General features: G+C 44.8%; 1 protein-coding gene across 1 annotated transcript in view; it reads right to left on the reverse strand.

Annotated features, from left to right (window-relative positions):
- AP4B1 (adaptor related protein complex 4 subunit beta 1) overlaps positions 1–13,069 on the reverse strand; it is a 65,003-nt gene that overhangs the window by 51,553 nt on the left and 381 nt on the right. Inside the window, exon 2 of the mRNA XM_077481568.1 lies at positions 4,854–5,005. Within this exon, the coding sequence (XP_077337694.1) occupies positions 4,854–4,966 (113 nt within the window). The 5' untranslated portion in view covers positions 4,967–5,005. The remainder of the gene's footprint in view (positions 1–4,853; positions 5,006–13,069) is intronic.

Consider the following 13,069-nt stretch of genomic DNA (forward strand, 5'->3'; position numbering starts at 1 on the left):
AGGTCAGAGCAGGGGTCAACAGCTGCAGCAGGGCTCGAGTCTGCATCAGAGATCTCCCCAGAGGACGGGGGGGGGGGGGGGCAGGGGCCTTTTACGTGCACCTTTCCTTCCACGCACCACCTCTATTTTTGCAACAAAAGAGTTAAGGACTGCCGTCAGGGTGTCCATGGGCACAGTACTATCCGCAGGTGATCCGGTTGCAATAGCCTGGATTTCGGGGGAAGAAACACCAGTTTCTGAAGCCATGCTGACCCTACCCTGTCTGCCACCTGAAAGGGGACTTAGGACACTGATGGTCCCACCCTCCTGCTGCCGCCGCCTGGGGGGGAGGCGGGGGGGTTCCTAGTGCCGGACTCGCCATCCTGGGGAGTTCTGTGATGGTTACTAGCTGTGCCTATAGTCCCCAGGAAGTTACCCAGTTTCAGAGTGAAGAAACTGTGACGGCAGCAGCTGTAGAAAAGAGCAGTGAAACGATCTGCAGAGCTTGCACCAGCATTCAGAGAATGGCCATCCAGCATCCTGAATACACAGTGGACACAGGAAATTGCATGTGATAGCACATGGCATGCTGCCACAAGAGAACTGCGGTGAAAAGAGCACTCGGACTTCAAAAAAATGGCCGCCAATGCAACTAAAAGGAAAATCCCATAGAAAATGGCCACTGAGGCTCACAAGGGGAACCTGCTCTGCCCTCAGCCAAAATGGCTGCCGGACAGCGCCATGCAGTGACAAGAAAAATCCCAGAACAGCTCTGCCTTCAACCAGTAAAAATACCTCCACACACTGGGACCAGGACCATCGCTAGCCACACAGACCCCCTACAGGTGAGAGACCCAGCGATCTCCATACACATATCGCTCCGCAGCACATGCAGCCGCCCCCCCCCCCCCGGTGGGGGGGGGAGGGAAGGTAGGGACGTGGGAGAGAAGAGAAGGAGGTGAGGTGGCCCCTGAATCGACCTCCCAGGGAATGCCCAGCTGCTCAACCCCCCCGAGGGAGGGAGAGCCGTACTTACCAGTCCTGAAGAGCTGGAAGACATTCCAACACAGACCAACTCCTGCGCAGTTACAGGGTGGCTGCTGGCCCGGTATACTGTGATCCAGACATCAGTAGCCCGGTCATATGTATACCCCAGAGCATTGAAACTCACCGACCACCTCTGGATCTGAGGTATGTAGTGGCCTGCCGAGCCTTAGCTGCGACCTGCACACGCTCAATGGCTGAACTGGGGGGACAACAAGGATAACTTAACCAGCCTGTCACCCAGCCGGCAGTTGATAGAAGATCCCAGGATCTTTCATCTCGCGCAAAAGTATAAATCCTGCATCAAAAAAATGGACCAAAGGGCCCGCAGGGTTCCTAGGTCATTCTCCTTCACTAGGCAAAATAAAACTGAGTCTGCTGGGGCAGCAGGGAGGGTTGTTAGCACAGGGTCCGCCCCCCAGGGCGGTACTAAAAGTTCTGTGTATTGTGTTACAATTTTGCCTAGTTCTCCTAGTGGCAGGCTAACAAACCCATTTAGTTACAGAGAGGAGCTGTGTTGGTCGATGAATATAAGAGAAAATTTACTTTTTGGAAGGTGTGCATCCTGTTACATCGGGCATAAAACTAATACAGCATTTCATGAGAAGAACATCATACCATCAGTCAGACATGATGATGGTAGCGTGATGGTCTGGGGCTGCTTTGCAGCTTCAGCACCTGGACAACGTGCCATAATTGATGGAACCATGAATTCTGAGCTCTACCAGAAAATCCTATAGGAGAATGTCCGGCCATCAGTTTGTGACCTCAAGCTCAAGTGTACTCGGGTTATGCAGCAGGACAATAATCCGAAACACAACAGCAAGTCTACCTCCAAATGGTTCAAGCAAATTTAGGTTTTGGAGTGGCCTAGTCAAAGCCTGGACTTAAATCCAATAGATGCTGTATCATGACCCTCCAATGTGGCTGAATTAAAAAAATTCTGCAAAGCAGAGCGAGACAAAATTGCTCCACAGCAATGTGAAATACTCATTGCCAGTGCAAAAGCTTGATTGCAGTTGATGCTGCCAAGGGTGGCACAACCAGTTATTAGGCTGTTGGAATTGAATATGAATTAATGTTATATTTCTAAAGTTTCTACAGATCTGTTTGTACAACCAAGCTCAGCCAGATTGAAGGTATAGAGGAATGTGGCACCAAACAGAATCTGCATAGCAAAAGGAATTCTCTTCAGCCCACCTGGTGTGCACGGAGCTTCAAATAGATTGATGACAATGATGGCTCCAGTCTGTCTTTGAGGACAAAAGGTGGGCCTAATGCGCGGGAAGGGCGTCGGAAATCGAATCACAAGAGATGACCCCAGTCAGAGCAGTTGCAATTCATGGGCAAACACTGCCCCCCAGAGGCCAATTATGGCAGGACGGTCAGAGATATTTAGCCTGGGGGAGGAGACGCCCCAGAGACACTGATTCGTCCACAGGCAAAAGGGGGTGGGCAATGGGATGTGGTGTGGCTGAGGTGTGTTTATCAAAAAGGGAATGATTGAAGAGAGCTGTCTCTCTCACTCCATCACGAGGCTCAGCCACAAGGACCTGCTAAGTATACTGCTTGTATTGTATTCTGATTATATGCTATGTACTCTTGTAACTTCTAACAATACCTTATATAAGCTTTCTTATTTCCTTGGGAAATAAATGAGATTTGATTGATTTTAGACCTTGTGTTTGGTTTCATAGCTAATTGTTGTAGTATTGTGATATTAACGATAGCATGTGCTCAGAGTTAATAGACTAACTAATCTATAGGGACTAGGCAAATTAATACATAGCTGATAATAATATTAGGTTGTATTTATCAGTTACTTCATAGGCTTAGGGGGAAATAACTTTTTCACATAAAGCCAGGCAAGTTTGGACAGCTTTTTTGCCTTAACCCTTTCATGACTAAGCCTATTTTTGGAATTTGGTGTTTACAAGTTAAAATCCATATTTTTTGCTAGAAAATTACTTGGAACCCCCAAACATTATATATATATATTTAGCAGAGACTCTAGAGAATAAAACGGCGATTGTTGCAATATTTTATGTCACACGGTATTTGCGCAGTGGTGTTTTAAATTCAACTTTTTGGGAAAAGGGACACTTTCATGAATAAAAAAAAAAAAAAAACAGTAAAATAGGCGACGCTTTAAAATTTTTTTACGGTTACCAGGTTAGTGTTACAGAGGAGGTCTAGTGCTAGAATTATTGCTCTCGCTCTGACGATCGCGGCGATACCTCACATGTGTGATTTGAACACCGTTTACATACGCGGGTGCGACTTCCGTATGCGTTTTCTTTGCTTCGCGAGCTCGCGGGGACGGCGGGTGCTTTAAAAAAAATTTTTTTATTTTTTAATTTATTTTATTTATTTTAAAATGATTAAATTGTTTAAAAAATAAATAAAAAATTGATCACTTTTATTGCTGTCACAAGGAATGTAAACATCCCTTGTGACAGTAATAGGTGGTGACAGGTACTCTTTATGGAGGGATCGGGGGTCTAAAAGACCCCCCACCCCTCCTTTACACTTCAATGTATTCAGATCGCCGAAAACGGCGATTCTGAATTCCGGATATTTTTTTTAAACCGGCGCCATTGGCAGCCGAGTAAACGGGAAGTGACGTCATGATGTCGCTTCCGTATTTACGATGAGGAGACTGGAACGAAGCCGATTACGGCTTCACGCAGCAGCCGGAGGCGTCGGATCACTGATCGGTGCTCCCGATCGAGCGGGAGCACCGGTAACAGCGGCGAGAGGCGGCGGGAGGGGGGGACGTCCCCTCCCGCTCCTCCGGCATAACAGCCGAGCAGCTTTTAGCCGCATCGGTTGTTATGCCTGGATAGCCAATCGCCTGCTGCAAAAAACGGTACCGGGATGATGCCTGCAGGTGCGGGCATCATCCCGGTATAACCCCCGGAAGCCGAGTACGCATATCTGCGTACGCTCGGCGGGAAAGGGTTAATAAATGAAACCATCATTTAAAAACTGCATTTTGTACTTACTCAGGTTATCTTTGTGTAATAATAAAATTAGTTTAATGATCTGAGTGATTTAAGTGTGACAAATACGCAAAAACTCCAAACTGTGGCCCTTTGCTTGTTTTTATCTGTCTCTTGGGGCACTGTTCTCCCACTGATATGAGACACTATTCTGCCAACTGACATCGACAACGGGGCACCATTTCTCTCATTGGCACCAACATGGGGCACTATTCCTCCCAATGACACCAACAATAGGGCACTATTCCTCTCAATAATGCCATTGATTAGACACTATTCTTCCACCTTATACAATAATTTGTGATGTTTACTCCCACTGATGCCAGGAAAATTTCCGCTCCTGGCTACAATCCGCCCCTCCTGAAGTCTGAAGGACAATAAACTGGCCCTTTGCATTTAAATATTTGTGATAACTAGTGTGTTAAATGTTTTTGTATATGGAAAAAAAATAATCAGACGGCCAGAGGACACGAACCAGGAAGACCGGGTGAAGATGGAAGCATCTGTCAGAGCCTGGTTCTAAGGCAAGTATTTCATACTGCGCTAGTATGCAATCTTTACTTTGCAGGGTTTAAAAAAAAAAAAACTTTGGCACAGTTTACTTTCTCTTTAAGAAAAACTAGTTATCCGAAATATAAAGACATAATCTGCATAAAAAGGAACACGTTGCTGTTTTTCACTAATACTTGCTATCAGTTTAGAAAATCTGGGAAGCAGAAATGGGTTTACTTTTATTTTATTAACTTTTAGTTCTAGAAAGTTAGCAATGTTAGTGAAATTTGCTGTCTGACAGTACTTAATAGTCACAGTCAGTGAGCATTTCCTTACCGAATCACCTTGTGGATGACATTCCTGTACCGCAGTCTGTCTGCCTGGATGTGAGGATTAGACAGCGCCCTTTTCAGGTCTTTCACGGCATCTTCTGACCCCAGGTATGGCATTGTGATAGCTTCAGAGATTCACCCCCTGGAGTTGTCCTTCTACCAAATATAAAGTACAGTCAAGCATGTTTAAATGTTTACACTAAAACTAAAATAAAACTGAAAGAGAAACTCAGATATTGGTTCTTAAAGCTGAAGTTTATGTATGGCAATTTTTAAATAGTTACATAAATCCAGCTTGTATACTGTATGCTCTAACTGTGGGATGCCCCTGGATGCTTGATATCCTTGTAGTAGGTACCACTACTACAGTGATCTCTTCTCCACTAGTTTTCGGGTCCCGTGCTGAGCAACTGCCCTGCTGTATGATAAACACAGGAGGTTGCTCACTTGGCACAGGCACCATTTAAGGAACACTATGCATTTGCTCAATCAATGCTAAGCATTTTCTCATTGGGCTAAGCGGAGAGGCAGGGTGGTGATGTCATAAACTCTACCTTGTCCAATCAGAGAACGCTTTGCATGCATTAAAGAGGAAATAAACTCTGATGGGTTTTACTTTCTCTTTGTCTCCCTGCAAAGGTAAAGCATAATGGGCCCATTATGTGTCACTTACTTGACACAGGAGCCAGCGATGTCACCGCTGTCCCCTCTTCCACGAAGCGTCCATCTTCCTTCTGGGTATCGCGTCTCCGGCACTGGATTGGCCGGAGCCATGATGCCGTTACTCCCGCGCATGTGTGTGGGAGCCGCTGCTAACGCCATTATCGCTGTTAGCAACGGCACACTCAGTGTGCCTGCGCACCGCTGTCTACGGTGCCTGTCTTTTGCAAATATCTCCTAAACCATGTAGGTTTAGGAGATATTTCTTGCACTTACAGGTAAGCCTTATCCTAGGCTTACCTGTAGGTAAAAAGTGGTCTGTAAGGGTTTACAACCACTTTAAGAAAATGCAGAGTTTCCTGAATGGAACCCGTTCCGAGTGATCCTGTGTTCAGTAACCAGCAGGGCAGCAAAAAGAGGGAGTGGTGGTGGGACTTTAAATGAGGCTAATCAATTGTGGAAGTGAAATGGTTGTTAAGTAATTTATTAATAACATTATTATAGAACAAGTGGAAAAGTGATTTCATGTATATACATACACATGGCACAAGGCATGAACATGAAGCGTGGATAAACACAAACATGCATATCAACACATGATCAAAACGCATGGATGTAATAATATCATAAATACATATACACATACATACATACATATATATACACACACACACACACACACACACACGTCATAAAAGCGGCATTAGGCAAATTAATGAGAGGTGAAAAAAATCTTAAAACATGATTAATTGTAAATGTGGTACATACTATCTTCCTATTGGTAGACATGTAGGTACATCCTGAATTTCCCACGCATTTCGTGTAAAAAACACTTCCTCAGGGATGGATGCTACAGATTGTATGAGAAGGAATAACATGATGTATGATGGATATGACAGGGCCAAGGGGTAGTCTCTCCCGGAAGATGAGGTAGTATTGAGCCGCTAGATAGCAGAGCGCACACACAAACAACATCCACTGGACAGAGGTTGCTGAATGTCTTATTATATCAGGACAATGGGCACGTGGTGGTGACCGGAGGGTCTGGATGTATGTAGAAAGTGAAATGCTCCTTTGAGATGTATCGTTCCAAGCACATAAAATCCCCCTCCCAAAAAAAATTGAAGCCCCCTTACATATATACACTCGTACAAACGTAAACAAACGCGGCAGGGGTGCCTATGCCTGAAAATGTTGATTGTGATACATATGTTACATATCGCCACGCATGCAGGAATGAGAGCAATAATTTTGGCACTAAACCAATGACTTATAGGGGGCTATTAAAGTGTTGCCTATGGAAAATACAGTGCCTTGTGAAAGTATTCGGCCCCCTTGAACTTTTCAACCTTTTGCCACATTTCAGGCTTCAAACATAAAGATATAAAATTTTTATTTTTTGTGAAGAATCACCAACAAGTGGGACACAATTGTGAAGTGGAACGAAATCTATTGGATTTTTGAAACTTTTTTAACTAATAAAAAAATGAAAAGTGGGGCGTGCAAAATTATTCGGCCCCCTTGCGTTAATACTTTGTAGAGCCACCTTTTGCTGCAATTACAGCTGGAAGTCGCTTGGGGTATGTCTCTATCAGTTTTGCACATCGAGAGACTGAACTTCTTGCCCATTCTTCCTTGCAAAACAACTCGAGCTCAGTGAGGTTGGATGGAGAGCGTTTGTAAACAGCAGTTTTCAGCTCTTTCTACAGATTCTCGATTGGATTCAGGTCTGGACTTTGACTTGGCCATTCTAACACCTGGATACGTTTATTTGTGAACCATTCCTTTGTAGATTTTGCTGTATGTTTGGGATCATTGTCTTGTTGGAAGATAAATCTCCGTCCCAGTTTCAGGTCTTTTGCAGACTCCAACAGGTTTTCATCCAGAATGGTCCTGTATTTGGCTGCATCCATCTTTCCCTCAATTTTAACCATCTTCCCTGTCCCTGCTGAAGAAAAGCAGGCCCAAACCATGATACTGCCACCACCATGTTTGACAGTGGGGATGGTGTGTTGAGGGTGATCAGCTGTGTTGCTTTTACGCCAAACATATCGTTTTGCATTGTGGGCAAAAAGTTCGATTTTGGTTTCATCTGACCAGAGCACCTTCTTCCATATGTTTGGTGTGTTTCCCAGGTGGCTTGTGGCAAACTTTAGACGAGACTTTTTATGGATATCTTTGAGAAATGGCTTTCTTCTTGCCACACTTCCATAAAGGCCAGATTTGTGCAGTGTACGACTGATTGTTGTCCCATGGACAGACTCTCCCACCTCAGCTGTAGTTCCCTGCAGTTCATCCAGGGTGATCATGGGCCTCTTGGCTGCATCTCTGATCAGTCTTCTCCTTGTCTGAGCTGAAAGTTTAGAGGGACGGCCAGGTCTTGGTAGATTTGCAGTGGTCTGATACTCCCATTTCAAAATGATCGCTTGCACAGTGCTCCTTGGGATGTTTAAAGCTTGGGAAATCTTTTTGTATCCAAATCCGGCTTTAAACTTCTCCACAACAGTATTACGGACCTGCCTGGTGTGTTCCTTGGTCTTCATGATGCTCTGCGCTTTCAACATAACCCTGAGACTATCACAGAGCAGGTGCATTTATACAGAGACTTGATTACACACAGGTGGATTCTATTTATCACCATCAGTCATTTAGGACAACATTGGATCATTCAGAGATCCTCGCTGAACTTCTGGAGTGAGTTTGCTGCACTGAAAGTAAAGGGGCCGAATAATTTTGCACGCACCACTTTTCAGTTTTTTATTTGCTAAAAAAGTTTAAAATATTCAATAGATTTCGTTCCACTTCACAATTGTGTCCCACTTGTTGGTGATTCTTCACAAAAAATAAAAATTTTATATCTTTATGTTTGAAGCCTGAAATGTGGCAAAAGTTTGAAAAGTTCAAGGGGGCCGAATACTTTCGAAGGCACTGTATAGGGTAGTGACATTTTAAGGTTTGACATGTTGGATATCTATCTACTCGCTGCAACCTTGGCTTTTATATTTTACCAAAAAAAAAAAATTGGTAATTTATTGTGTTTTTGTTCCTGCTAAAATAAATGTTTAATGTTTTTTTTTTTTTTTTTACAGAAATGTGGTGTTTCCTAGACCTTTGCGGTAATATTGTGTGACATAAAAAAATCTGAACTATCATTCTATTCTCTAGGGTGTCTGCTCTCAAAAAATATATAATGTTTGGGGGTTTTATGTAACCTTCAAGCCTAAAGTGATTTTTTAAACATGTGCAAAAAACGCAAAAACAGCTCTGGCTGTGAAAGAGTTAAAGGATAAGTTTGCCTTCAGAAACATGTTACATGTTCTACCCATAAGATCTGTTACTGCCATTCATATTGCACTGTTGTTACTACTGTCACACAATGCATCACATTCTATAAATGGAGGTGATACAGTTGAGTGACAGGATCTCCACTGCCAATCCATTGAATGTGGAGCATTGTGGGACAGCAAAAGTAGGAGTTTTGCGAATGGTGGAGGGCAGAAGGGGAAAACAGTGCAACTTTCATCAGTAGCAAACACTGTTGTGAACTCTCACAGTGCTGGAAGACAGTTGCTCAATACAGTGTCTGACACTTCTGAAGAAGGCATGCTGTGTCTTGGATTCAAACACAGCACAAGACTATAAAGTCTCTCAATATTAGGCACCAGGGTGGTTGAGGCCAGATACAGGACATCATTAAAATAGGCAACAGTCAATTGGGTTCTCTGGCCTCTCGCACATCTGTCCCCCTTTACATTACACAGCCCCCCACGCCTCTGGACCCCTTTACATTACACAGACCCCGCACCTCTGGACCCCTTTACATTGCACAGCCCAGGACCCCTTTACATTACACAACCCAGCACCACAGGCTCCTTTACATTACACAGTTCCCCTGCATATTACACAGCCCACCTGCATATTACACAGACCCCCTCACACAGCCACTCCTCGCAGCACTACCCTTTCCTACCTTGCCCCATGCAGAGAGGGAGACAGAGCGAAGCAGGAAGCTGAATGAGAACATGGGAGAGACACACAGCAGTGCTGATAAGACAAACGGGGAGCTTCCGGAATTAATTTTTCATATTAACAAGCTGGTGATTGGTTGCTAGGACCACCTAGCAACAAATCACCAGAAAAGTAAACTGCGGAAGCTCCTGCTGTCTTATCAGCACTGTTGTGTGTCTCTCCCGTGTTTTCATTCAGCTTCCTGCTCCCTGATCCACTCTGACTTGTAAAGATGTCCGCGGGCCGGGTGCACGTGAATTCATCACTTGCACTGAAGGGCTGGACATTTAGCGGTGGCAGGCCATAGGATGCAGACCCCTGGCTTACAGCAATAGAGGGTACATTGTTCAATGTTGTTCACAGCATCAGTTTGTTGTTATCTACCTGTGCCCCTTAACTGCATAAGCCCAGCATCTTTTAACAAGGTCTGTACACCCAGGGGGGTGTATGGGGGGGGTTCAGGGCTGGGACTAGGGATGGGCAGGAGAGGCAGCTGCCCTGGGTGCGGTGGTATCACTTGAGGTGGAGTCCTCCTGCTGCTACAATCTGACTGAAGTACTGACAGCAGCATTACTACAACTGTCAGCATTTAGCTGGAGAGGAGGCGAGAGCTGGGAGGATGTTCGGGCTGTGTTCTCTCTCCCCTCTAGGTTCTCCCTCCTGTCAATGCCACACTCTTCAATTGGGACTGTTGTGTCATGACTTAGCAGGGTTTGCTTACCCCGCCCCCATCTCCTCCCAGCAAATAATGTAGGTAGGGGGCAAACCATGCTCAGCCAGCTGGGTCTGCAATGCAAGTCCCCAAACCTCTTCCTGCCTACTGCCTGTCAAAACTGTGCAAAGCAACTTCCTGTAGGAGCCTGGGAGGAAGAACATCCCACTGAGATCTGCCACGCTGTATCTGAGGTCTGTGGGAGGGAGGGGGTAACTATACCGGGGGCACAACTGGGTTGAGGGAGAAGGGTAGCAAATACAATATATTTCCAAAAGTATTGGGATGCCTGCCTTTACACGCATATGAACTTTAATGGCATCCCAGTCTTAGTCTGCATGGTTCAATATTGAGTTGGCCCACCCTTAGCAGCTAGGTGGGTGAAGCTGAACCTATACAGGGACCAGTGACATGTAAAGGCAAAACAGATTCTCCTGTCAAAATTTGAAAAGTGTGGGACTTGACGCATACAGTATATTACCAAAAGTATTGGGACACCCTGCCTTTACACGCATATAAACCTTAACCCCTTCATGCCGACCGTATGCAAATATGCATTCTCGGCTTGAAAGGGCTGTACTGGGGTGATGCCTGCAGATGCACGCACCACCCCCATACAATTCTTTAGAGCCGGTGTTCTGACAAAATCTGTTCCCCCATCGAATAGTGTCTGCCCCATACTGCGCAGGCGCAGCGCTTGTGCAGTATGGACGACAAGGAGACTCTGAAAGTCTCAGAAGATGAACGGCGCCTGCGCACTGAGTCCAGGTTCAAGCCCCACCATCTAAGTGGACATATGGTAGCACATAGTAAGAGGGCCCCTCGCAGGCTTGCTTCGCTCGCCACGTTTCGGGCACGGCCCTGCTGCGCTCGGCTATTTTTTATTCTAACTCTATGTCCACTTGGATGGTGGGGCTTGAACCTGGACTCACTGCGCAGGCTCTGTTTATCTTCGGCGTCTCCTTGTCAACTGTACTGCACAAGCGCAGTACAGGGCGGACACTATCCGATAGGGGACAGTATTCAACACAACACCGGCAGTTGGCTTTCTTGGGATAACAACCGATGTGGCTAAAAGCCACTCAGCTATTATCCTGAGGAGCGGGAGGGGATGTCCCCCCCCCCTTCCCCACGGAAGACCCGACGCTTCCGCTGGCTGGCCGAAGATCCGAACGCATCTGGAATTGGGTCTTGGATCTTGTAACCTGGAAGCAATGTCACAACATCACTTCCAATTTACTCAGTTGCCAATGGCGCCGATTTTATAAAAAAAATAGTATTCCAAAATGCAGATTTTGGTGTTTTGAATACTTTTAAGTGCAAAGGAGGGATTTGGGGTCTTATAGAGTATCCGTCACTGACTATTACTGTCAGAAGGGATGTTATGACAGCAATAAAAAACGATCAGATTATTTTTTTAAAGAGACAGTGTAAAAATAAAAAAATAAAAATAAAAATGTAAAGCGTCCCATCCTTCTGTGCTCATGTGCAGGAGCGAAAGCATATGCAAGTCACGCCTGCAAATTTAAATGGTGTTCAAACCACACATGTGAGGTATCACCATGATTGGTAATGCAAGAGCAATAATTCTAGCACAAGACCTGCTCTGTACCTCTAAACAGGTAACCTGTAGAAAATTATTTGCATTTGAAAGACCGTTGCGCAAATGCTGTGTCACATAAAATATTGCAAAAATCGCTATTTTATTCTCTAGGGCCACAGAGACAGCAAGGATAACTTGCCACAAATTTGTGGCAATGTTGAATTGTAAGTCTGTTAACTTGCTGCACATTTTCACTGGCGAGTTGTACACTTGCAGAGCACTTGAAGCACAAGTTCTAGTTGACACTTTTCCAATTTGTAGCAAATTTGCGTTGGTAAGTCTCTAGCAAGAATAAAGTTGCAGTGGTGAGTCTACAGGAAAAGCTCTGCAAGTCTACAGCATGAAAATTCAGCCACAGTGACCCCCGGTGGTGGGATGACTATTGCACAACATAACGGAACCAGAACTGGCAGCAGATTTGCAGAATGTTTGCAAAGAAAGTTGATCTGGAGTCATGTAATGCGGACACTGCAATTGTGCAAAAAAACTTGTGACGCCTGGTAAGTCTAGCAATAGCTTAGCAAGTCATTTTCAAACTTGCCGCACAATCGCTTGCTATCTGGGATCTCTGCTAAATATATATATATATATATATATATAGTGTGCTTTAAGTCATTTTCTAGCAAAAAATAAGGATGTTAACATGTTAGCAACAAATGCCAGAAAAAGGCTTAGGCATGAAAGGGTTAATGTCATCCCAGTCTTACTCCGTAGGGTTCAATATTGAGTTAGCCCACCCTTTGCAGCTATGAGGCTGGATTCACACCTATGCCGTTTTTGTGCTTTTCGCATTTTGCTGATTTACACTACAAAACGTGTTCCATGTTACATGGACTGTAGTGAAAATCTCCAAAATGCAAAAAGCACTAAAAATGCATAAGTGTGAATCCAGCCTAATGTCTACAAGGTTTAGGAGTGTGTCTATGGGAATGTTTGACCATTCTTCCAGAAGTGAAATTGGGAGGTCAGGCACTGATGTTGGATGAGAAGGCCTGGCTTGCAGTCTCCGCTCTAATTCATTCCAAAGGTGTTCTGGGATGGAGGCGAGGGACGACCCTAAACATACAGCCTGCGCTACAATGGAATAGATCAAAGAATATCCATGCAGTGGGTGTTTAGGCCCACCCTCTTTGCCCCCCATACATATGTGTGATGTGGGCAGCAAGAGATGAAATGACTTATAACTGGATATAGATTCTATGAGATTCTAGTGCTGTGTTTACTTTCCTGGGTTATG

This window comes from Lithobates pipiens, unplaced genomic scaffold, assembly GCF_037356315.1.
Source record: "Lithobates pipiens isolate NorthernLeopardFrog02 unplaced genomic scaffold, aLitPip1_a1.2 Scaffold_16, whole genome shotgun sequence".
In the NCBI taxonomy this organism is placed as follows: Eukaryota; Metazoa; Chordata; class Amphibia; order Anura; family Ranidae; genus Lithobates; species Lithobates pipiens.